Source organism: Typopeltis vanoorti, chromosome 23 (genome assembly GCF_054136105.1).
Source record: "Typopeltis vanoorti isolate ZY-2024b chromosome 23, IOZ_Tvanoo_1.0, whole genome shotgun sequence".
Lineage (NCBI taxonomy): Eukaryota > Metazoa > Arthropoda > Arachnida > Uropygi > Thelyphonidae > Typopeltis > Typopeltis vanoorti.
The window spans coordinates 79,173,683-79,200,939 of record NC_143571.1 but is presented as its reverse complement, the minus strand read 5'-3'; the positions used below and the strand labels follow the sequence as shown (position 1 = coordinate 79,200,939).

General features: G+C 36.5%; 1 protein-coding gene across 2 annotated transcripts in view; it reads right to left on the bottom strand.

Moving 5' to 3' along the window:
* The window catches only part of LOC150094024 (V-type proton ATPase catalytic subunit A), a 218,379-nt gene that overhangs the window by 137,036 nt on the left and 54,086 nt on the right, over window positions 1-27,257 (bottom strand). For both annotated transcript variants that reach the window (XM_090413195.1, XM_090413197.1), the window contains exons 4-7: window positions 26,244-26,455; window positions 21,411-21,548; window positions 15,527-15,678; window positions 2,734-2,896 (exon numbers count right to left, since the gene is read on the bottom strand). In XM_090413195.1, the coding sequence (XP_090269321.1) occupies window positions 2,734-2,896; window positions 15,527-15,678; window positions 21,411-21,548; window positions 26,244-26,455 (665 nt within the window). The remainder of the gene's footprint in view (window positions 1-2,733; window positions 2,897-15,526; window positions 15,679-21,410; window positions 21,549-26,243; window positions 26,456-27,257) is intronic.

Sequence of the window (27,257 nt, the reverse complement as noted above, 5' to 3'; positions counted from 1 at the left end):
ACAAGTTTTCCTGATTTTTGTTTAGGATCTTTTGTCGTGAAGTCTGCACCCCACCAGAACTTTCTTGTACTCAAATTCCGTTTGTAGCTTTGTTTCCAACGCTTATGGTGTTCAACGAAGCTCTCACTGGATCTAGGCATCTCTCTCTTGCCTAAAAGCAGAGGAGTGAAATTTCTCTTAATCTATCTTCCTTTTCCTTTACTGCAATTGTAGCATTCTTCCAAATTGTTGATTTTCTTTCTTTATGCAGTTTTTTGAACACCTCTCTTTCACTCCCAATCTGAGCCGATTGAGAACTGCCCAGTCAAGATGGTTCCTGTCTTCTTTGAAGATGCTCAGGCTGTTTGCTAGCATTAGTATTCTATTATAGAAATCAGTGATGGTTTCCTTTTTCTCCTGGGTGCATCTTTGTAACCTCCACAGGTTACAAAGATGCACCCAGGAGAAAATATCCTGATATTAGGATATCAGGGTATCCTTCAGCTTATTGTATTCCAAAGTGTCTTGCAGAATTGGAGAGGAATGCAAAAAGTTCTTGGCCCTTCTGACCAATTTATTCCGCAGTAAAATTAGGAGTTGGAAGTCCAATCAATTACCAATATTTCTTAACTCTTCTACAAAGTTGAAGAAGGACAACACATCATCGTTGTCTTCTCCAGAGAATTGCGGGATGACGAGGTGAGGGTTGATGGTTCTAAAGAATTCCCTGTCACCCATTGTGTTATTGATTGTAGTGTCCGAATTTACACTCTCAACATTCATGCTTCACACTTTCTGTATATTTTTTCTGATATACAAAAGTATATCACCTTGATCTTTATTCAAAAATCGTGACGCCGGCAGCTGGTCACTTTTGCATGATAATGCACCATCTCTATAACTAAGATGAAAAGCCAAACGGCTATTTTTCTGGCGAGAACCTCGCCAGAAAAATAGCCGTTTGGCTTTTCATCTTAGTTATACTATGTTATAATATAGTGACACACCTTTCTGGCAATCGTATAGCAAAAGTATGTAAGTTCTTTTCACTTAAACTCTGATATTCTAGGTCTAGCTACTCACCGATGAGACCTCAAAAAAAGGTTGAAACCGGTCTGGGTAGTGACCTCACCTCATAATGTAAAACAGTACTACATCTCCTAAGAGCTGTGTGTTTTCACATTATGAGAAAATATCAAGAACAGTGAGGGAGCTTGCTCCACCTTTGCAACGAGTTGCCGTGGTGTGGCACTACCAAGTGGTCACTTATGCTTGGATACGCTGACAGTTCGTCAGCATGAAACGTTCAGATCGTAGTTTTCGATCTTAGTTTTGCTTACTGGCTGAAAAACAATAAGGGATTTTTATCCCCTTAACCAATGCACCATCTCATCATTCGAACACTGTGAGACAGTTTTTGAGCAAAAACCAAGTTTGTGCATTGGATCACTCACCTTATTCATCTGATTTAGCACCCTTTGACTTCTTTCTCTTCCCCCGACTTCATTTGCTGATGAAAGGAAAGCAATACGACCACTGAAAACGTTCAAGCGGCAGTAATCACGACCCTCAACAGTATCCGAAAAACCGATATTAAAAACTCATTTAACGAATTAATTGACTCTGCCAAACGCTGTATCAAAGCTGATGGAGAGCATATTGATTGAAATAAATGATTTGAATAATTGTAATTGGCCTGTGTTTTATTTTCTATCAAAAGTTCATTTATTTTTGGATAGAGTGTAAATTAGATAACTGCACAATGCTTTAAGAAATATTATCACTTGTTTTGTATTAATACTGGCAGTTTTGAGTTTGCCTCAATACGAAGACAGCAGCAGCAGCAACTCTCTATAGAATATCATTATTAAGAGAGACCTCCAAGGAGTCAGGGAGTTATCGAGGGAGGTCACATACTACATGTACCAGTAATCATACTTATTCTTGAAATCATTCACAATGCTTGCACTAACAGGATCCCATGGCATTTCATTCCAATCATACTCCATCCTATGAGAGAAAAATCTAGCCCTCACCCTCTTCTTAGAGGCATTCATTCTCAGCTTCTAAGGATGCCCTCTTGTCCTTTCCTCACCCTTCATAAATTGAAAAATTCCATCAATTGAAATCCTGTACGACTCTTTCAGAAGTTTGTAAGTCTCAATGATATCACTCCTCTTTCTCCTGTTTGCAAGTGTCTGCAGTCTACAAATTCTCCATCTATCTTCATAATCAGCATTCCACAACCCTGATATTATTTTTAATACTCTCCTTTGCACCCTCTCTACTATATCAGAATCACAATGGAAATCAGGAGACCAGACCTGCGCACAATAGTCCAAGTGAGGTCGTATCAACACCTTGTAAAGAGGCAAAAAATGACATCCTTATCTTTACAAGTGAATGTTCATTTCAGCATTGAAATTATCTTTTGAGTTGTATTTTCAATATTTGCTACATGGCACCTAAACTTCAACTTTCTATATGCTACCATTCCAAGATCCTTAGCCTCAGTTTCTTCTAACATAATCCCACCAATATAATAAGACATTGGATATCTAAATCATGCCAAACTGAATGGCTTAACATTTACTGACATTGAACTGACATCCATTTTCCCATGCCCACAATTTCAGCCTATTCTGTAAAAATCTTCCTGTTACCAGGAAATTTTTTTATCTTTACTTACATTTATTAAAAATGCAAATGAATGCATATAAAAAAGATATACTGTATGTTACCAGATATAATTACCTCAGGGAAGTCCCTCAATACTTCAGACATTTCATTTCCTCTTTCTCCACAGCCTACATAAACAATAACATCACTATTGGAATATTTGGAAAGAGATTGAGAAATCACAGTCTTGCCACAACCAAAAGCACCAGGAATTGCAGTTGTTCCACCTTGCACACACCTATAAAAAAAAATCAGATATAATCATCATATGTGCATGGCATTCAGTTACCCTTAATTTTTATTAAAAAAATCTAATACTAAACAAATTTGCATAGTTACACTGCATTCATAATATTGGAAATGTGTCATAATAGCTAAAAGTATTCTGAACATATAGATGATGCAGTAATGATGAATAACTTGGTTACCTCTTGAAGAAGACTTCTGGTAAACCTTCGAATTTTATATTTTACAATATCACCACAATATTATAAAATATAAGATTCATGGACACATTAACTGTACAAAACAAGAAACTTTGCAATCACTGCTAATGTGCGGTTCACTTTCATGTCCTTTCGCCACTAAAAGTTGAGACTGCTATTGTAACTTGAAACAAGTGGAGAAATGTACATGTATGTTTCTGTGGTTAAGCAGTTCTGTAGGAAATTTTACATTGAGACCACATTTTAATATAAATAAGGAGTTTATTAAAAATAAGCAATTCAAACCCAACAAATTTCATGCATTGTAAGCTAAGTCTAACGACAAGCATTCATATTCTACTCATAGTGTCCAGTGGGATAAAGCTGTTCTCCTCCACAGATGCAGATTCAAATATGAATGCTTATTAAAAGAAAGTTGTGAAACTATCTTACACTGACTGAATTTAAATAGAAATGACGGTCTTTCTCTCTCAAAGATCTGGGAGACTTTTATCTTATGTAAAAAACCCTTTATCTTAATAGATTAAATTTGTTATTTTCTATTATTTCCTAGTACGCAGCAACAATTGTATTTTAATAGGTGATCCACTGAACATTTTGCTTGTATTCCATTCCTATTACTGTAACAGACACTGAAGACATATTATTAATTTTAGTACGAAATATATGTCCTTTTACTAATTAAAGATATCACTGTTGTTTTTACGTGTTTCTTTATTATTTAACCTACTTTGGAGACTGATATGGAGGAGGAGGAGGAGGATATTATGTTTGATTGTGGTCTTAGAAACATTGCCACTTATCCCTTGATTAAATTCCATGTTAAATCAATACTGTGCTGTGCTAGACTGGACTTCAGAGGTTTGTTATAATCAATATCATTATATTGATGTTCTTTTATTCTTCTTTCCAAAGAATGGCCAGTTTGTCCAAAATAAGAGACATAGCATTCGCAAGGTATTTGGTAAACGCCAGCCAAAGATAGAGAAGACAGTTTATCCTTTGTAGAAGGTAATAAAGAAGAAGAACATATATTCCTATCAACAAATTCCTATTTGTTGATAGGAATATATGTTGGAATCAATTGATACTTTTTCAGAATTCTACCTATAGGGTCTGAGATTCCTGGAATGTATGGAATAGGAACTCTGCAGACTGTCGAAGAAACTGTAGGTATTGGAACATAAGAGTCAAGTATCTCTTGGATTTGATTGGAGTTGTAATCATTTGATTCCATTAACTTTTAAATGATGGAAAGTTCTTGTTGTAAGATTATTGGGAGAGAGCAAACTTTATGTGCTCTATGAATTAGAGATTTAAGAATGCCAAATTTTTGAGACATGTGGTGTGCAGATGTTTTGTGAATGTATCTGCCAGTAAATGTTGATTTTCGAACGACGCTTGTAGATAAGGTACCAGAAGACGTTCTAGTAAGGAGGATGTCCAAAAATGGTCAAGTACCAGAGTTTTCTTTTTCCATAGTGAATTGGATGCATGGGTGAAGGTTATTTATCCATTGTAGAAAAGTGGAAAGTTCATCTTCAGTGTGTGGCCAAACAGCAAAAACATCATTGACGTAACGGTACCAAAGAGATGGTTGAGGATGAATGGATGAGAACATAGTATTCAATTCACTATGGAAAAAGAAAACTCTGGTACTTTACCATTTTTGGACATCCTCCTTACTAGAATGTCTTCTGGTACCTTATTTACAAGCGTCTTTTGAAAACCCACATTTACTGGCAGATACACTCACAAAAAGTCTGCGCACCACATGTCTCAAAAAAAAGAGGCTAATGACTTCACATCAGTTGCCTTAGTATCTAATAATGCAATGAGAAGAACATTTAGCCACATTTAGAACTATGTATGAAAGATGTGGATCCAAGTTTGTGGAAATATAGGTGCGAAGATCAGAAATATGATGACTGTGAAGAGCAAGATCACGTTTGGCAGGCTTTAAATTGATTACGGATTAACGATAAACTGGTGTTCCGGTAAATATTATGAGCTCCTACTGGATATAATATTTATATCCAGTAGGAATGAGTATTCAAGGTTTTTTTTTAACTGAAAACACGAAAAAATGACTATACTGTTAAGTTACAGTTTGGAGTTATTTTCGACTTTTAACACAAAAATGCTCTGAATCAGAGTGCATCATGCTTATTTAAGCAATTTTCGTTAGTTAATTATTTACCATAACATTTTAAACAGAACACAGCAATATTAGTATGCATGAATTTAATGTTATAACGTGCATTAATTCTGGTAGTGGCCTCTCTTCAAGGAAGTTTGAGTCCTTACAAGCGGTTTTAATGTGGTCCATGCAGTGTTCAATGCGATACATTTTTTGGTCATTGTTCAACTTGTGGGGAACAAATCGTGAATTCGATTTACGAAGGCCTAAACTCTCGGTCAAAATGTTGTGCACAGTTCATTTTGGAATCCCCAATTGATCTTCAATCAATCTCATGGACAATTTCAGGTTTTCTTTGATGAAATCATGCACTTTTTGGATGTTAACTTCACTCAGACCAGTTTCTGGACGTCCTGGCATTTCATCATCCTCAAGTGTCTCACGGCCACTTTGAAATCGCTTAAACTACTTTTAAACTTGAGTACAGGATAAGCATTCATCACTGTCTGCTTTCTGAAGCATTTGATGAGTTTCTGTAAAACGTTTACCAAATTTAACACAAAAGTCAATCGTAGCTCTCTGTTTGAAACTCATTTTCCGACTGTTTGTCAAAACAAGCTGTCACTCTTGGCACTATAACTCGGCTTCTAATGAAACAAATGTCATAAACAGTTGACACAACACTAATGAAGGTTGCTTCTTTCGGCAACAAAAAGATACAACAAGTGGTGCCACTAGTTTCTTCTATTTTCGAAAAGTTCGGTTTCTTTTTGGACAGAGGGTGTACAATTATGTCTATTTGGTACTTTTCCAATTTTTCTGCCAGTTTGATTTCCTTTTAATTAATACTCCTTATTTTTTATTGACTTTCCATTCTCTCTCTATCTTGGTCTCCAACATCTCTGCCATCCAAGGATGATATGATACTGAATTTTAAACAGTGCTCCTAAATGATGACACTTCATTAAAATTTATTAATCATTAATATTACTTGAAACAGCACACAACTGAAGGGATAAGTGGTGTGAGAGTGTGCTGGACCTGGTCATTGGTTCAGAGAATATATGCATAAGTAAGGTGTCCTCGTTACCTCCAATTGGTGAGAGCAATCATGTGGTATTGAGTTGGGAGGTTGCAAAATTTGTGGATTTCTCTCTTAAGAAGGGGTTTATACGGAACTACAGCAAGCTTTGGACTGAGCTTGCAGCAGTCCCATAGCAGAACATATTGCAGGGGAAAGATGTTAGCAGTGCATGGAATAAAATCAGCAGGTATCTGAGGAAGGCAATATCAGATGGCGTCCCCATGGTCAGGAAGACAAACAAGGTAGGCGTTAGATGGATGAGTAGTAGTAGTAGTAGTATCAAGCTTGATCTGCTAAAAAAAGAAAATGTTATGGAGAATTTACAAGGAGAAAGGCAATCAGTACACCCATGAGCAGTACAAGGTTCAAGCTAGGAAGGTTACCAGCATAGTAAGAAAAGCTAAATCAGATTATGAGAAGATCTTAGCCAAGGAGATCAAGGGTAATCCCAAAGAGTTCTTCCGCTATGTGGCAAGTAAAAGGGAGAACGACTTCGGAAGGAAAACCTTAGTGGGCGCTGATGGTATCGAGGTGACCAATTCAGATGTAATAGTAGAGTTACTGAGTGATCACTTTTCAAAAGTCTATCATCCAAGTGAGAATATCTCTGTACCTGTAGAAATAACTAATGTGAGAATTGAAGTTAAGAAATCAGAGGTACTTAGTATATTGCAAAATTTAAATGCAAACACTGCTGTAGGTTTAGATGGAATATCAGCTCAGGTGTTGCGTGAATGTGGAAAGGAATTGTCAACGCCTCTTACTTGGTTATTTAACTTAAGTTTGAACTCTGGTATGGTCCCTAGAAAGTGGAAGGAAAGCAAAGTAGTTCCTTTGCATAAAGGTGGCTCTAAAACTGCAGTAGTTAATTACATACCAATCACCATCTCAGGAGTGGTGGTAAAAGTATTGGAAAAGTTGGTTCAAGACAAAATTCAAGAATGGGTGGATCGGGATATGATACTCTATAGGGGCCAACACGGTTTTGTTAAAGGTCTATCCTGCCTTAGCAGTATAACAGAATGACATCTGAGTTGGACAAAGGAAATGGCTACACAGTGGTACTTCTGGATTTTGCTAAGGCTTTTGACAGGATATCCCATGGAATACTGTTGTGCAAATTGGAGCAGATGGGGATGGATACTAAACTGGTGATATGGATAGGAGAATGGCTCAGGGAGAGATACCAGAAGGTGGTGTATGGAGAAACAGAGTTCAGGATGAGGCAGGTGAGCAGTGGTGTGCCTCAGGGCTCTGAGCTTGGGCCCATTGTTGTTTAATTTGTACATAAATGATATAGGAAATGGCTTAAAGGGAGATATTCAGGTGTTTGCTGATGATGCAAAGTTGGGTAGTAGCGCAATAAAAAATCAAGTTGATGTTGAGAGTTTGCAGGATGATTTAAATAAGCTGGTAAAATGGACAAAAGGAAATGGATATCAGTTCAATGTGGAAAAGTGTAAAGTCATGCATTTTGGGATTAAAAGATTACCAGCTGTGTACTACATTGATGGAACGGTACTCCAAGAGATTGATGAGACTAGGGACTTAGGGGTGTTGGTATATAGGGAGATGAAGTTCAGGGGACACATTGTTAAGGTATTCAAGATTGCACATAGCATTACTTGGTTATTGAGGAACACACTAACATCCAGAGATAAAGAGGTTATTATTCCCCTTTATAAAGCATTGATACTTCCACATTTGGATTACTGTGCTCAGGTCTGGTTATCTGGATTCCTTGGAGATGAGGAGGTTGTGGAAAGGGTTCAGAGGAGAGTGACTAAGTTGGTGAGTGATGTAAAAAATGCTCCCTACATTAATAGATTGAGAGCTTGTGGATTGCAGAGGTTGGTTGATAGGTGAAGAAGAGGGGATATGATAAAAACATTTAAATTACTAAAAGGATTTTATAAGATTGATGCAGGGGAAATGTTTCAGCTATGTGATAGTGATGGAAGAACAAGAGGTCCTCCCTGGAAATTAAAGAAAAGTGTGGTTAACAAGGGTGTGAGAACGAGGTTTTTCGCCTGGAGGGTGGTGAATGAGTGAAATGCATTGCCTGATTCAGTTGTGAGTTCGTCTGTTAATGAATTCAAGAACAGATATGATAGATATTGTTTTGATAGTTCGGGTCTCCTGCGATGAGTCTACTGACTCCAACGTAATAATAATATGAACCACTAATGTGTTTGAATAATTTTGTCAAAAAAAATTATTGAAATAAAACCAAAATTTTATTGTACTCCATCCAGTCAGAGGAGAGCTATTACTGTACAATATATCAAATGGTCTGAATGACTAATTTTTTTAAGCATTCTAAAAATAAAATTTCAACAAAATCCATCCAGAAATGTTTTAGGACAACTTCCAGTCAAATGAATAAAATAAATCTAATAAGATGCATATACACATTGCACTATGTGAAATGAACCTAGCGGATTACACTTTGGTGATCGATGCTAATCCTCTGAGATGTACTAGAAGAACAAGCAAAGTGATCAACATAAGGCATTTCTATTTGTCCCATAGTATCTGCTGACTGGTGATAGCTGTAAGGTTAATCACAATCTGTGTTTTCATTTCTTTTCAACATCTTTGATATGTTCTGATAAGCAGATCTCTCTAGAATGTCCTGTCTGGCTTATGTAGCAAATGCCACAAGAGCAGTGGGATTTTATGCACCTCTGGTTTTTTTTTCGTGGGCAAGTTAACCCCTGTGTCAAATTCTGACCTATGCTGGTTAGATCTTGTGCTCTCTAACTTAGCTGCTATTTAAAGTGAAATACCCAATTTTACATCCTAAAGATCAGTGCGGCAGTATATGTAAAAGAACTGCAGATCTTAAGACAATTGTATGCCATGTCACTCCAAGACACTATGGAGGCAGAGAATAAAAAATATAATGCCACTGCAATGAACTTTCATTCCAAAACAGATGCAATGTTAAATTAGGCACTTACAAGCTAGCTGAATGTTGCAGATTTTACTCTAAGAAAATCGTCAGGTATCACCAGTTTGGTACCACAAACACACAGAGTGATGAGATGAATCTCTCGCATTTAGTCAAAGTGACTTGCATACACCAGAGAGCAGACCGGTGTTCATAAACACTGTGAACAACATGTCAGAAGGTGCACTGCCATTTACATATACAAGCTTGGCCAGATTTCCCCTACACATAATGGGAACAAAATAGAAAATTATGCCAACAACTTGAAGAAAAGCTAAAGAGTGGAGACAATGCATGGACAATTAACTATATAAAAAAAGAAGTACTAATGCAAAAATCCAGTCCTACCACCAGCCAGCTCGGAAACTCAAACTATCACTGCATAAGGAACATGTGTGACAAATGCAGTCAACAACAAACCTTGCAGAACCTTCCTAATATGCTACACCAATATAAGTGGCCTCCATTCAAAGCTCAATGATGTCCATTTCGAATCTATAAAACCACATGAAACTCAAAATTTCTACTCACCTCAACTCTTCCAGTTACACACACTTTGCCTCCTTTCACTCCAAAGGTGTGGTTTGTGCATATGTTTGCTCTGCCATACCATGTCAAAGAGTGTCGAATCTGAAATCTCTCAATTTTGAACTTCTCTGGCTAAAAAATCTCTGTACCCCATTCCATCAAATTCATTTGTTGTCTCTACCACCTTTCCTAATGCCACAAACCATTCTGAACTTTTTGATTTCCTTCCGTTTAAAGTCGATATTCCTCAATCCAGTTTTCCTAACAGTAAAGCCATTTTCCATGGAGACTAATGTTCACAACACTATCTGGCTCTCCTACTCCAATTACACAGATCAAGTAGGTAGAGAGGCTCGGTCAATGGTCATCACCAATGACTTTACACAAATAGTACACATGCCTGCCCATCAGACAACCCCTACCACTTTCCAAATACCTTAGACCTCTTTCTCACTAGTGACCCATTCAAATACACTGTTAATGCAGTGTGTCCCTCTTGTAGCACAGATCACAATCTCATGCTGATCTCTTCTCCTATATCCATGCATTGTATGGCATTACAAGAAAGGCCATATGGGTTGATCTATGTAACTATTATGCCACATTTCCTTGGACTGATTAATGCTTCCAGCCATCCGACCTAAACATATATGCTGAACATATCACCAAAGTAATTCTTATTGGCATGGAAACATTTATTCCCCATTCCACCCTAAGTTTCCCTTATCTAAGCTTTAATTCTCCCACAGGTATGCCAAAGCTGTAGAAAAGGAGAATTTAGCATACTATAACTGGCTTGCATCCAAAAGTCCATCCATCTATACCAAAGCCCAGAACAGTTGCAAGAAAACTATCCACACATCAAGAAATGACTTTGTAAGAGCTAAAAGCAGGAAATTTGCATCCTGTATGCATTTTGGTCTCTCAGTCAAAGTCACTGGTCACAACTTTTGCTCAACACTGTTGCATCCTGATGGCTCTATAGCAGCATCATCCACAGAAAAAGCCAATCTCCTAGCTTCCTACTTCTCCACCAATTCTTAATAATGATTTTGGTAAGTATCCTCCCAACCACAACCATGCCATGCACTCTATACTCAATGCTCAGTGTGTCCTTTCACCAAAAATAGATCAGAAGAATTTTGCTCAAATTTTTTTTGCTCTATGATAGCATTCCTTCTATCGTCCTAAAGGTCTGTGCTCCAGAGGTGGTTCCCATGCTGCGTTTATCCTAGCTACTCTGACTACATGTTTAGAAGAATTCTACTATAATGTATGTTTTTTTTTTTTTGGTATTTATTCAGATTTCTATTACTGTTCTTCAGTTTACAAAACATAAAATGAAATATTTCTAATTAGTAAATAATATTTATTTTACTGTCGCATATGTATTTTGTTTAAATAATGAATTCCCACAAGATTATATCTACAGGTTTCTCATTCAGAATGGGAATTTTTTTCATAATCTTTTTTTCGTTTACAGAAGTTAGTCAACTTAGTTAAGGAATCCTTCAGACTTGTGTTATTTATTTAAGAGGATATCATCTGCATACAGTAGTGACCTAAGATTAATATCAGACCTAATGCCACTTTGTTTCAAATGTGTTGATACATATAGAGATAGGTGCACTCTGCACCAAAATTTATAAACATCACCTCATTTTAGCTTAAATGTTTAAAAGATATGTGCAGTGTAATAACAGGATAAATGTACCAATTACATCAGATTCATGATATAAAATCAAAGTTATTAATTTTTGTACCAGTTTTCATATTCATACAATTAAGAATAATAACAAAGTTTTGCTTTTACATCATCTTTACAGAGAAAACAATAACAGTAATAAGAAGTAATTTGAACGCTGGTAAAATAAAAATTAATTAGACAAACTGAAAAAAAAAAAAAAGTAGGCAAATCATCCATTCTCCAACCAGCAGACTGCAGGTTTACATCCCACCATGGGCATGGATATTTGTGATTGTCTTTAAGGTGAGAGATGAATTTCATTTCATGGGTGCTTAAGGGTCAAAGCTATATAACTCAGAGGAGACCTCCACATAGCCTTTAAAGCAATGCAGAGAATCGACCAGGGCTTCTGATCTAACGTCCAATCCTCACCTTCTCGTGGTGCACCCAGCTGAGCATCTATCTGGATATTGAACGAACGAGAATGGGCTGGTAATTTGGGATTTAGCTGACCAAATTGTATTCTTATTGGCTTAAACCAATACACAAAATGATGGTACAACATGACAAAATTTCATGCCAGCTAGGCCGTCGCCCGGTTATACAAGGTCCCTGTTTTTTTTGCCAGGGAACAAGGGTGAACAGCGAAAAGTCAGTATTGAAACAAATCTGAAAGCACACCCCAACTCAACATCACCAGAGTTAAAGATCAGTACTATCAACATAAGAAGCCTGAATGGCAAAGAAATGGAGCTACTGAAGAATTACATAAGTATCAGATCGACAAAAAGGGGGGACTGAAACTAAAAAGACAAAACCGGTGAGATCTTTCTGAGCAATAAATACAAAAAGGTTATATTCAGGAAATGACAATCAATGAAAACAAGGAGTAGCCATAGTATTCAACACAAAATACGAAGCTAATCTTCTTGAATGGCAGGCAGTCTCAAGTAGAGTGATGTGGGCTAATATCAGAATGGGGAATTGGACAATGAGACTTATTTGTGTCTATGCTACCACAGAGGTTCACCTAAGGTAGAAGTTGAGGAATTTTTTTATGCTTTAGAAAAAGCAACTGACACAATGAAAAAGGAAAACTTGGTCCTTGTTGGGATCTAAATAGCAGACTAGGAAATGATTGTCAGACATACAAAAATATTTTGAAAAATTTCAAGAAAAGAACAAGGCTAATAATAAAGGCAAATACCTGTTGGATTTCTGCTCAGGGCAGGAATGGTTATTACTAATACCATGTTCCAACAGAAAAATGTGCACAAATTCACATGGAGAGAAGAAGCAAGAAATAAGAAAAGTCTCACTGACTATGTTATTGTTGATAGTGATGTTTTCTCCCTAGTGCAGGATACCAAAGTGTACAGAGGATTTGAAATTGAAAGTGATCACTATTTAGTCTTGAGCAGGATAAAATTGAATTTCATATTGAAAAGAATAACATGTAAGAAAGTTTTAAAGCGAATAAAAGTTGAGCAGTCTCAGATGTGAACTGTAGACTAAAATACGTAAAGATTATTGAAGAAAAAATGAAAGAGTTTGAGAACAGGAATCAAACCTTGGATATTCAGTGGCAAGCTTTGAAGAAAACCCTGATTGATTCAGCCAGAGAAGCATGTGGTGATTTTGTATGCAAGGATAGAAAAATCAGAACCCCATGGTGGACAGAGGAAGTTAAAGAGGCAGTAAAGGAGAAGTAGAAAGCATATCAAAAGTTCCTGGCAAATAAGTCAGCTTTTGCTCTTAGAGAATACAGAGACAAACATAAGAAAGCGAAACACTGTGTAAAACTAGCTAAACAAAAGTCATGGGAGGACTTTGGCAAGAACATAGAAAATAAATATCAAGAGATATTCTGGAGGTGGTTGAAGAAGCTTAGAAATGAAGGAAAGAGTGCTGTAAAAGGAGTTAGAGATGTCAAAGGTGACATGAAAACGAGAGAAAAAGATATCCTTGAAGTATGGAGTAATTGCATCGAAAAATTGCTAAACGAAACAAGCAGTGATAGCACAGTGGTAAAAAACATGCAACTGGCATACAGTCAGGAATACATATCCATACTTGAAGTAGAAAAAGCCATCAAAGGCTTGAAATGTGGAAAAGCAGCAGGAGTAGTTGATATTCGACCAGAAATGCTAAAGTATGGTGGTATAAAAGTCTTACAGTGTCTACACTGCATAGTTCAGAAAGCCTCGACAGAGGGATGAATTCCCGATGATTGGAGTAGAGCTCTAATAGTACCTATATATAAAAAGGGAAATAAAACAATGTGAGAATTACAGAGGTATTTCCCTACTGAGTGTTCCTGGCAAGATCTATGCAAGTATACTTGAAAAACGGTTGAGAAGAATTGTGAAAGAAAAGCTTGGTGAAGAACAAGCTGGATTTAGGCCAAATAAAGGCTGTCAGGATCAGATCTTCATTTTATGACAAATAGTCGAGAAAGCATGGGAATATAACAAAAATCTGTAGTTAAGTTTTGTCGATTTGGAAAAGGCATATGACAAGGTGCCAAGAGAGAAGCTATTCAATACGCTACAGTTATATGGTGTCAATGGGGCATTATATCAAGCAATACTTAGTCTTTATTTGAGTTGTAAGTCAGCAGTTAGAATTGAAGGAAGTAGAGGAAGATGGTTTAATGTTAAATCTGATGGAAGACAAGGATGTACATTATCCCCTCTGTTATTCATTATCTATATGGATCACATTATGAAGGAAGGCCTGATATCAGATTTGGAGATGTTAATGTCAACTCTTTGCTTTATGTAAATTAAATATGGAAATAGACAACAGAATCAACAAAGCTAGTATGGTAGGAAGTCAATTGAATAAATTACACTTCTAAATAAATCCGCTACAAGTTTGCAAGATTCCCTCACTAAATTGAATAACTGTTGTAATATATGTGGTATGAAGGTCAGCATTAAAAAGAACGAAGACAATGAAAATAGGTAGAATTGTTAAAAATGTCAACTGTGTTGTGAACAGGGAACCTGTGGAACAAGTAAAACATTTCAGCTACTTGAGCATAATTTTTACTGAAGATGGTAAATTAAATATGGAAATAGACAACAGAGTCATCAAAGCTGGTATGGTAGGAAGTCAATTGAATAAATTCATATGGAATAAGAGAGAAATGAGTTGGAACACTAAATTAGCTGTATACAAGACAGTGTTCAAACCAGTTTTAACTTATGGATCTGATAACTGGGTCAGAAGTAAAACACTTGACCAAAGACTAGAGATCGCTGATATGAGAGTCCTGAGAATGATTAGAGGCATGAACAGATGGCATCAATGGCAATATCATATTGAAAACGAGGATATTAGGAATGAACTTGACATTGTCAGCATCCAGGAAAGTGTTAGCAGAACTAATCTCAGGTGGTATGGTCACTTAAACAGAATGGGGAGGAAAGATTATCAAAATAAGTGTTCTCTGCCAGGTTGGCAGGGAAACGACCCGGAGGAAGACCAAGATATAGGTGGATTGATACGGTACAAAGTGCCTTTAATGATAGAAATATAAGACCTGATAACGTTGGAGTCTTAACAAGTAACAGACTGATTTGGAGGAAAATTGTAGATAGGAAGTTAGTAATGATGTAAATTTTTCATGTAGTACTACCATATCCTGTACACCCCTTGAGGGTACATGTCAAGAATTTGATGATGATGAATTTCATTGTCCAATGTTTAGACTGCTGATTTTTTTTTTATTTTTTTTTTTATTGAAGATAAAGTTCTATGTTTGGCTATATATTGAGGGGGAAGAGAGAGAGAGAGATCTGGATTATGTAAGAAAATAAATGAAACATTAAAAAATAAAATTATTTGAAAAAATAAACTCCTTAACCAAAAACAATTTGCAACCTTTTGTGGGTGGGAGTCGCATTATAAAATATATATATATAACAACAGTACTATTATTGTTCAAAGATATGATCACATATTGTATTTAACTTCAAGATTTATTTCAAATTAGAATACCAGGATTAAATAAAATGTTACTTACGGAAATAAAGCATCCAAAACCCTTTGACCTGTCAACAATGGGTGATTGGCTGCCAGTTTCTCAGTAACGGGTCTCATCTGACGTACGGGCCACACTTGCAGCATCGTGAACTGAGATTTCTCACCATCAAATTCTGTTTCAAGAATAACATCCTAAGCAAAAAAATAAAAATCTTATATTTCTGAATGTTCTAACATCTTTAGGTACAGAACGTGAAATGCACAACCTATTAATATGCAAATTAATAAAAAAATGCCAGATGTTCATCTACCAGAATTAATGCACGTTACAACATTAAATTCATGCATACTAATATTGCTGTGTTCTGTTTAAAGTGTTATGGTAAACAATTAACTAACGAAAATTGCTTAAATAAGCATGATGCACTCTGATTCAGAGCATTTTTGTGTTAAAAGTCGAAAATAACTCCAAACTGTAACTTAACAGTATAGTCATTTTTTCGTGTTTTCAGTTCAAAATAACCTTGAATACTCACTCCTGCTGGATGGATTTAACCTTAATATTTATGATCTGCTAAAATATGTCAAACCATTTCTTAGTTTCAATCTGGTCATTTTTAGGGGGAAAACAATTCAAAATTAGAATAATTTTATTCTGGCTGACTGGAATTTAACTGACACACTAAATACAAACAAAGTAGGTACAATATAGGAAAAATAAGAAATAAACATTCTCACTCAAAAGTGCATAGAGAAAGCTTTTCTTAACTGGATATATCTTTAAAACTTAATTCATTTTGCTATAAGAAACAAAAATTTTTCAAATAAATGGACATTTCTGAAAAATATCTACATCATTATTCCTTGGAAATATATAAACAATGCTGAAGAAAACCAGGCTTCCCATAAGAATGTGCTAAAAATATGAAGACATATACAATAATAAGCTATTGAAATTACATTTTACATTTGAAAATCAAAATATTTTCATAAAAATACATTAACTGCATTTCCAAGCTTATGTTTCTGAGTCAGCACTCAATCGTCCCTGAATTAATTTCATAAATGATAACCAATGATATAGGAAATGATTTGAAGGGAAATATTCAAATGTTTCACATTATCAGTTAATTTGCTGATGATGAAAAATTGGGAAGTTTAATAGTTAATCAAGGCAACGAAGAGTATTTGCAAAATGATTTAAACAGGGCAAAAGATAATGGGTGTCAGTTTTGGGAAATTTATTTTCCACTTAGACTATAATAAATTTATCTTAATCCTTTATTCAAGTGTAAGCAAACAAAGTTTTCACCTGAAGTATCTTCAGGACTGAGGCAACTCTTGGTAAAGGTGGACCAAGCTCTCATCACTCCTTGTCTCATAATAAATTTAGTTTAATCCTTTATCCAAGTGTGAGCAAACAAAATTTGCACCTGAAAGTATCTTCAGGACTGGGGTGAGGTGGTACAACACTGGGAAACTCATTGCAAAGGTGGATGTTGAAAGTTTATATTTCACTTGGTTAGACTATAATAAATTTAGTTTAATCCTTTATCCAAGTGTGAGCAAACAAAGTTTGCGCCTGAAAGTATCTTCAGGACTGGGGTAAGGTGGTACAACACCGGGCAACTCGTTGCTAAGGTGGAGCAAGCTAACATCACTCCTATCTCAGTATCTCCCATAAGGCAAAACATATCTCCTTGCAGATATGCCTAATATCGACAAGGAATGATGTAAGCTTGGTCCACCTTTACCACGAGTTGCCTCAGTCCTAAAGATACTTCAGGTGCAAACTTTGTTTGCTTACACTTGGATAAAGGATTAAACTAAATTTATTATAGTTTTTCCACTTAGTCTAACCAAGTGGAAAATAAACTTCCAACATCTTTCTCTAAATCCAGAGTAATTTAATAATAAGGTGGTACACCTTTTGGCAACTCTTATAAGTAAATATGATCTCCCCATTGCTTCTGCTTTAGTATCGCCACTTCTGGGTCTGGCTCCCTCTGACGACACCTCAATAAAGGTCGAAACCGGACTGGGTGGTGGTCCTTCTCTTAATGCATAGCATTATACATGTCTGCAAGGAGATGTGTTTTGCATTATGGGAGATAGAGACAAAGAGTGATGACAGCTTGGTCCACCTTTACCATGAGTTGCCTCAGGTGTACCTACATGAAGGTGTCAGTTTAATGTGGAGAAGGGCAAAGTTATGTGCATGGGATAAACAAATTACAAGCTTTATACTACCACACTACTGGAACTGTAGTCCAGAAAACTGATAATGCTAGAAATTTGAGTATTGGTGGATAGGAAGTAAAAGTTCAGAGGACACACTGCAAGGTGGCCAAGGTAGCTCATAGAACTACTTGGTAATTGATGAACACATTAACAAGCAGAAATAGGCAACTGATCTTTTCTCTTTATAAGTAGTGTAGATGAATCAGATGTGAGTGGTATGTAGAATATCTTCTATAGTGATAGAGTGAGGTTGCAGAAGTCATTCTACATGCCACTCACCTCTGATTCCACTCCACTACTTTTTCATCTTTAAGAAACTCAGGCAATCAAGACCTGAGCACATCCAGATGTGGGCTTATCAAGACCTTATAAAGAGAAAAGATCAGTTGCTTATTTCTGCTTGTTAATGTGTTCATCAATAACTAAGTAATGTAATTCTATGAGCTCCCTAATGACTGAATGGATTGATATGAAAGAAACATTTAACTTATTAAATTGTTTTATAGGTTGATGCAGAAGAAATTTCTGCACTTGGTTAGTGGAGAAGAACAAGTGGTATCACTGGAAATTGAGTAAACGTGTGGTTAGCAAGGATGTAAGGACTATATTTTTGCATGGAGAAAGGTGAATAAACAGAATGAATTGCCAGAGTGTGTTGCGAGTTCTCTGTCAGTCAGTTGAGTTCAAGGAGAGGTATGCATCTCCTGTGATGAGTCTTTGGACTTTATGGAGGTTCCTGCACAATAATAATCTTTCTGTACTGCAAATTGGAAGGGGCAGTTCTTTGAGAGCATTTGGTATTTATTTTTTTAATAAAAATTTCTCTTTCTTTCCATTATTAATAAAGTGAAAAGGAAGATTTCTCCAGTGTTTAAAATATGAGTGTAGTTTAAATACAAAGCAAGCAGAGGATATTACATCATCAAAATGAATAATTTCCAAAGAACTGAACACAACTCAACACCACACAAACAAAATAAATATAATTTATTAAACTGCTGATATTTCACATCAATAATTCTAGGAGTATGCATGCACATGCATAAATAAAAACATGTGTAAAAGAACACTAAACACTAATCAAGTATGGATACTTACATGCTGTTCATCACACTTTATGTGTAAAGAAGTAAACATGTCTAAGGATAATAAACATTTATTTAATTACTAAATTATTACACCGATATTTCAATAAGGTGAAATATTAGTGTAATAACTGGGGCACAAAGAAATACACTAAGCATGTGCTTGCAGACACATCAAGCAGCAGCAAGGTAAACACAGACTGAGTATAAAAAGGCAGGTTCCTGCAATCCTAACTGGCACCTTCTCTGGGTGTGCTCTTACTGAAGGTGTCTAAAAATGATGGTCTCCTGGGCATTCTCCAAACTGTTTCAATTTGGAGAATGTTGTAGTGGTGTGGCAGATGGAAATACCTTGCTTTTATACAGAATATTTCCACTGGATTTGGTGATCTGAATCCATGGCATGTCTGGCAACACAGAACATATCTAAAAGAAGAGTTTGTTCTTTTAGATATTAACTGTTTTTCCAGTTTGTGTAAAGTTTATGAGGGAGGGAGGGATCTGAAATGTTCTGATAAATACCTAGACAAAAATAATATTAAGCAACACTGATATAGCCACAAAAAAGAACATACTAGTAGCAGAGTTAATGAAAGTAACTTATGTTCCTATATCCTTGTATTTAGGGTATTCTTGTATCCTTGTAGTTATATCAGTTGCTTCAAATATGATTTTTGTTCCAGGTGTTTATCAGAACTTTCCAGACCCACCTCATATGTTAGTTTGCAGGAGCAAGGGATACTGTAGGCACTAGGATGATCTTGATAGAGAGGATCTTTTTTGTGAGTAGAAAAGGGCAGCCAATTTTTGGTAAGGTTTGTATGTTGGGTTTCAAGATATGTGCCATTTTTTTATGTGCATCACATCAGATGTAAGGGATGGCAATGGATTATTTGTGTAGAGGTAGGGGAGTTAGGAGATAGCCAGAGCAGAGAGTTCTGCTGATTTTGTGAAGGGAAATTGACTAAAAAAATGCCAACATCCCCTCCCCCAAATTAAGAAATAAAATAAAAAATAACACATGCCAAAAATTAGCTATCCTTATCTACTTCACCAAAAGATCCTCTCTATCATCTAGATCAGCTGGGTGCTAGGTGACTGCTCCTACAGACTAAAATACTTTGAACAGTTGTCCAAAGAACAGCTCTCCCAATTGAAAGAAGATTCTCCCAATGAGGGGAGAATCTTCCTTCAATACAGAAGCAGATATAAATTTGAGAGACTATTTCTGGAATCTGCCATAGTACTGTGACATTCTCCATATCTAAACACTTTCTCAATCTTTAACATTAATTAACGTTATTGTAATTAATATTCAGAAATATGTGGTAATGTCGTTAAGAAGTATTTATGAAGAGACAACATATAAACTTTAGTACCAGAATTTATTTGGTTGTATAATTTCTTTATACAGTTTTTTTTAATAATATAATTTTCTTTCTAAATATAATTTATTTTGTACCCAAATAAACAAACTTTCTACAACTACCTCTGATCCAGAGTATTTTAATAATAAGGACCTTTTTACTACTTATATATGGAAATTTGGAGAATATGACATACATTAATTCAACCTTGATATCTTCTTGAGTCTGATGAGAATGAGACCCAGTGATGAGACCTCAACAAAGATCAAAATTGGCCTGGGTAGTAGCGTTTCCCATAAAAGAAAGGCATTATGGGATAATAATGCAAACAATATGAAGTCAACAACCTCTATATACAAGAAGCCTATTTGTGAAAACATTTCGCATGCACTCTGTTTGCTTATAAAGTGTATGTAAAGTTCGCTTACAAACAAGAATTTCTCAAATATAATTTATTTTGGAACCAAATGAAAAAATTATGCACAACTAAGGAAAAGAAAAGTGTGGAAAAGTTTAAGGAAAAGTGTGGTTAACAGGGGTGTGAGAACTAGATTTTTTGCTTGGAGAGTGGTTAATGAATGGAATGCATTGCTTGACTCAGTTGTGAGTGCTTCGTCTGTAAATGAGTTCAAGAAGAGGTATGATAGATATTGTTTTGATAGCTTGGGTCTCCTGCGATGAGTCTTCTGACTCCATGGAGATACCCATATAATAATAATGACCATCTCTTAATGGAAACTTGATGAGGCTGTGAAGCAGTGCTCCATAAACTGTATTTAAATATCAACATTACTGTTTTCTCTCTCTCTCTTTTTACGTGCATTTTTACTTATAATTAATTTCTTCTGAACTAACAGTATATTAGAGTAATTCTTCTTGAAACGTGCAATTTTCCTGACATATTATTGTAATGTCAAGAAAATCATATGTTGACTTAAATTGAAATAATCCATTCTACTCTGTTTATTTGGATTTCATATAACTTAGAAACCTAAATAGAAAAACACTAAATGGAAGAGTTAAAGTTATGAGGATGAGCTACTAATCTTTTAATGGTAGATGTTCTACCATTAACTTTATTTAAATATATATTTATAAATTATTACATCATTTAAATATTTATTTATTAGCTTTTTCTTCACTTAAATACGCTTCTTTCAAGCAACTTAAAATTAAATTTCTTTCCACAAGCAGATTTAATTATATCAAATTAGAAAAATATAATACATACTGTAACATCATAGTTTCCAGGCTCTGCAATATAAACAACCTTTCCTCTGGCTCTTGGAGGTAACATGACTTTGTGGTTAATCAGAGTGTTTTCATGCACAATGCCATAAATGTCACCTCCAGTAATATGACTGCCAACCTAAAGTGCGATTTAAATTAGCATTTAAGAATGTGAAAAACTTGAGACAAAAATTAAGTATTCAATTTTATATTTCCAAAAAATTAAAGGAAAGTAAAAGTAACTGAATCTGATTAATTGATATGCATGTATTATGAAAAATGAAGTTTTCATAATACATACACATCCTTTATGAACATTATGAACATATGAATATTATGCGCAGGTTATGCGGACGGTGTGGTGTGGAATTTGTGGACGTGTGGAATGAGTTTGATGGGCGAAAGGACTTATACAAGATGGATGGCCTGCATTTGAATGGACTTGGTGTGCGGAGACTGGAAAAAGTGTTGCTGAATGAAGTGAAAATGGATGTGCAGAACCAGGGAAACTAGAACTACCAAGGAGGGGGGGAAGTGGATATCCAGACATCAGTGAGACAGTTGAGTGTAAAAATGTATATAATGTACCTGAGCCAGCAATAAGGACAAAAAATGGGAATGGGATATTTAGAATAACGCATCAAGATAGGGGTGGGACAAAGGGAACACTGCAATTCATGTATACTAATGCCAGGAGTATTAGGAACAAGAAGGAAGAATTTTTGGCCTTGATTGGCTCTTCCTGGCCACAGGTTATTGGCATTAGTGAAACATGGCTGACGGAAGATGATATAGTTAATGGGATAGAATGTGTAGGTTATAGTATGTTTAGGAGGGACAGAGAGAATAAAATTGGGGGAGGAGTGTTATTGATGATAGCTGATGAACTGCAGCCAAGGAGAATTGAAGTATTGCAGGATAGTGAAAGGAGCTCATTTGAGGCTATTTGGTGTGAGATTGATACTGGCAGAATAAAATATACAGTTGGGTGCTGCTATAGACCAGGTGATGGAATAGATGGTGGAGATGGTATGTATAAACAAATTGATGAAATGAGTGGAAGGAGGGTAATTATTATGGGGGATTTCAACTATGGTAATATTGATTGGAAGGAGGAGAGGACACATGTAAGGAAGGAAATGGATTTTATTCAATTATTAAGGGATAACTATCTGAAACAGCATGTAATGGAAAATACTAGGGGTGTGAGAGTGCTTGACCTGGTAATAGTATCTGAGAATTTGACTGTAATGAATATGACCATGTTGCCACCTATTGGTGAGAGTGATCATAAGGTCTTGACCTGGGAGGTGGCTAAAGGTGTGAAATTTGTGATTAAGACAGGGTATATGTGGAATTACCGTGCTGGCAAGTATGACAAGCTTAGGAGATTGCTTGGATCAGTGCCATGGCATGTACAACTGCAAGGGCTGGACGTCGATAGAGCATGGGAAGTGATCAAAGAGCATTTACAGGAGGTTATGGCTGATTGTATACCTAAGGTCCGAATAGTGAAACAAGGAGGGGTTAAATGGATGAATAACACCAGTAAGCTTGAGCTGCAAAAAAAGAAACAACTATGGAGGGAATTTAAAGAAAGGGGTGACCTGCAGACACACGAACGGTATAAAGTACAGGCCAGAAGGGTAACGAGTGTGGTAAAAACAGCAAAAGCCGATTATGAAAGGAAACTAGCTATGCAAGCAAAAGAGAATCCCAAACAGTTCTTTCAATATGCTGCAAGCAAGAAAAAAACTGTACATGGCAAAATGATTTTAAGGAATGACGATGGTAAAGAGTTCACTGAACCAGTCGATATAGTGGAGTTACTGAGCGCGCACTTTGCAAAAGTATATCATCCAGGTGGTGACGTTGAAAAAATGAAGGAACCACTAATTTATATGGGAATTGTGATGAATGAAGTGGAGGTGAATAGTCTATTACAGAACCTTAATGTGAATACATCTGTGGGATTGGATGGTATACCGGCACGGGTCTTGCATGAAGCGGCTAATGAATTATCTGTGCCCTTGACCATGTTGTTTAATCTGAGTTTCAGCTCTGGCTTAGTCCTGAAGGCATGGAAAGAGGGGAAAATAGTTTCACTGCATAAAGGAGGATCCAAGACTATGGTTGCAAATTACCGACCGATCAGCATATCAGGAGTCGTTGTCAAGGTCTTGGAGAAAGTAGTCAAGGGAAAAATACAGGAATGGATTGATGAAAATGAGATACTGTACAGAGGACAGCATGGCTTTGTGAAGGGTAGATCATGCCTCAGTAACTTGCTCAAGTTTTATAACAAGGTGACGGCTGAACTGGATAAGGGAAATGGGTTTACAGTGATACTGCTGGACCTGGCAAAGGCGTTTGACAGGATACCACATTGAATTCTAATCCGTAAACTACAACATATGGGAATGGATATAGGGTTGGTGAGATGGATAGCTGGGTGGTTGATGGAGAGATATCAAAGAGTAGTTTATTCAGGAGTAGAGTCCAAAAAACGGCCTGTGACTAGTGGTGTGCCACAGGGTTCTGTTCTTGGACCACTGCTGTTTAATCTGTTCATTAACGATATAGGGAAGGGTCTAAGTGGGACAGTTCATTTGTTCGCTGATGATGCAAAGTTGGGTAGGGCGATAGTGAATGCAGAAGATGTCAAAGTCTTGCAAGATGACTTAGATAGATTGGAGTTCTGGACTAAGGAGAATGGATGTCAATTTAATGTGACAAAATGTAAGGTTATGCATTTCGGAGTGAAAAGATTAGCAGCAGTATACCACATTGGTGCAACTGTACTCCAAGAGATTGATGAGGCCAGGGACTTGGGAGTGTTGGTGGATAGGGAGATGAAGTTTAGGGGACACATTGCGAAAGTAGCTAAATCAGCTCATCAACTCACTTGGTTGTTGAAAAATACCTTGACGAGCAGAGAAAAACAAGTTATTGTACCTCTGTACCGAGCCCTGATAAGACCTCATCTCGACTACTGTGCCCAGATTTGGTCACCTCGGTTCCTTCTTGATGGAGAGGAGGTTGAGAGGATCCAGAGGCGAGTGACTAAGATGATAACAGGTCTATGGAATGAACCATATGAGAACAGGTTGAAGATTTGTGGGTTGCAGAAACTAGTTGATAGGCGGAAAAGGGGAGATATTATTGAGACATTCAAATTGCTAAAAGGATTCTATAGGATTAATTCAGATGATATTTTTGAGATCAGGACTGGTGGTGGGAGAACTAGGGGACACACATGGAAGCTGGGCAAGAGCGTGGTTAGCAGGGGTGTTAGAGCTGGGTTCTTTACTTTTAGAGTGGTAAATGAGTGGAATAAGCTGCCAGAGTCTGTTGTGGGTGCTATGACAGTGAGCGAGTTCAAGGCAAGGTATGATAGATACTGTGAGAATGTTGAACAGCTGTGTGAACATGATGTTTAGGGCCTCCCTCGATGAGTCTAAGGACTCCTGGAGTAGCCCGTGGTAATAATAATAATAATAATGTCTGATAACATACTTTTATTTTTTAAAATGAAAATAAGAAATTAAACGATTTCTCCACACACATACATATATACATGGGTGGTCTGAAAAATTCTTGGCCTAACAATGAAAAAACAAATTTATAATTTCAAAATTATTTTTATTTTTCAACATAATCTTCCTTAAGACTAATACATTTATTCCCTGTAGTGGTTCTCAGTAAGATCTGCAAAATACCCCTCTACAGCTGCAATCGCCTCTTGATTCGAAGAAAAACGCTGACCAGCAAGGAAGTGTTTTAGTTTTGGGAAGAGATAGAAGTCAGAGGGAGTAAATTTGGGGAATAGGGTGGATGTTCCAACAATTCATAGTGCAGATCCCTTAAATTTCCCATTGCCAAAACACTTTTGTGGGCAGGTGCATTGTCCTGATGAAAGATGATTTTTTTTCCTTCTGCAAACCAGGTCTTTTCTCACGAATTTTTTCGTATCATCTGGTTAAAAGATCGGAATAATATTCCCCAGGTATTGTTTTACCCTTTCAAGATAATTAATAAACAAAACGCCTTTAGCATCCCAAAACACCGATGCCATGACCTTGTATTCTTTGGCACTGAACAACCAGCTTCTGTCCACTGTTTTGACTGCTGTTTGGATTCTGTTGTGTACTGGTGAATCCAAGTCTCATTCACAGTAATAAATCGACGCACAAAATCACTGTTCAGAGATTTTCATGCGAGTGCATTTTTGATCTGCATGGCACCCATCTTGCACAAAGCTTTTTCATTTGCAATTCTTCATGCAAAATGTATCCTACATGTTCTTTTGAAATGCCTACAGTCTCAGCAATTACACGCAATTTGAGTCGTCGGTCATCCAATACCACATTGTTCACCGATTAATGATCTCTGGTGTTGTTACACTTTTTGGAAGTCCTTCCCGTAGATCATCTTCAAGGCTGGTACAGCCATTTTAAACTCGGCAGCCCATTTTCTTAATTGTTGAAAATGAAGGAGAAGAGTGCCAAAAGGAATTCAAATCAATTTCTTTTGCCGTTAAACCTTCTTTTACAAAGAATTTTATAACCGCACGATACTCAATTTAATCATTTTAAGGGATACAAGCAACACTTTGGCTTCCAACAGCTGTATAAAAAAAAACTACTTGATAGAATGACTTGCAATTTCACATGGATGCTTATGACAGATGTACCAACTTAGAAAAAAGAAAAAATCTTGCCGATAGTGTTGCCATTTATGATTGAGGCTGAGAACATTTCGGACTACACAAGTATATGAAAAAGAAATTAGAAATTATCACGGGAAAGAAAATAAAATTATCTTATATACAAACCTTAACATTAATAGGTAAAAATTCCCATGAAGCATCTCGACTCAAAGCAGGAACATTTACACCTTTAGGTATATAGATACTTTGTGTTAATTCATTAATATCCTTCAAAGGCCGCTGAATGCCATCAAAGATACTTCCCATAATTCCAGGACCCAATTCTACAGAAAGTGGTTTACCTGTCCTTAACACAGGATCACCAACAGTTACCCCAGCTGTGTTACAATTTTAAGCAAAAATCTGATGATTATAACAATAGAAAAATGCAAGAAATATCAGATATAAAATATACAATATTGTGTTACTTACCAATGAAAGGACTGTCCCTGATATGCTCATAGTTTCTCAGACCAATTAAGAAATTAGAAACTGCATAAGAACTATAGCCAAATACTATACAGGGTGTTCGGGATAAATTTGACAGTTTCGTAAGGAAAAAGAAAATCTTCTTTGTATCTATTAAATTTAATGAATTGACAAAAAAACATTACAGGCAGAGTTGATTACAATACTATCAACAAGATTTACTCAAAATAACCACCATTAGCATCGATCACAGCTTCAATTCTGCTTCGGAACCTCGAACAAGCTGATGCTACAGTCTCCCTGGGAAGGGCCGCAAAAACTGTTTTAATTTTATCCATTAACTGGGCTTTTGTATTACTGGAAGTGCGATTGGTGTCTTTTTCAACTGCGCCGCATACAAAATAATCCATGGGGTTAAGGTCTGGAGAGTTTGGAGGCCAAACATTTGGACTGGTGAAGTCGTAGAAATTTTCAGACAACCATTTTTGACTTTTCCCAGAGGTGTGGCAAGGGGCCGAATCCTGCTGCCATACATACGGCCTACCATTGGCTACCCTTGTTATCCAGGGCTTGACTACAGTTAGCAACTCCACGAACAAAGCCCGAATTCCAATGCCAGGGTTCTTCAACACCTGTTCCTGCAGATTTGCGAGGAATTCTGCTGTACGAACGCAATCAGATCGTCTGCTAGGGATCTTTCTTCTTGCTACA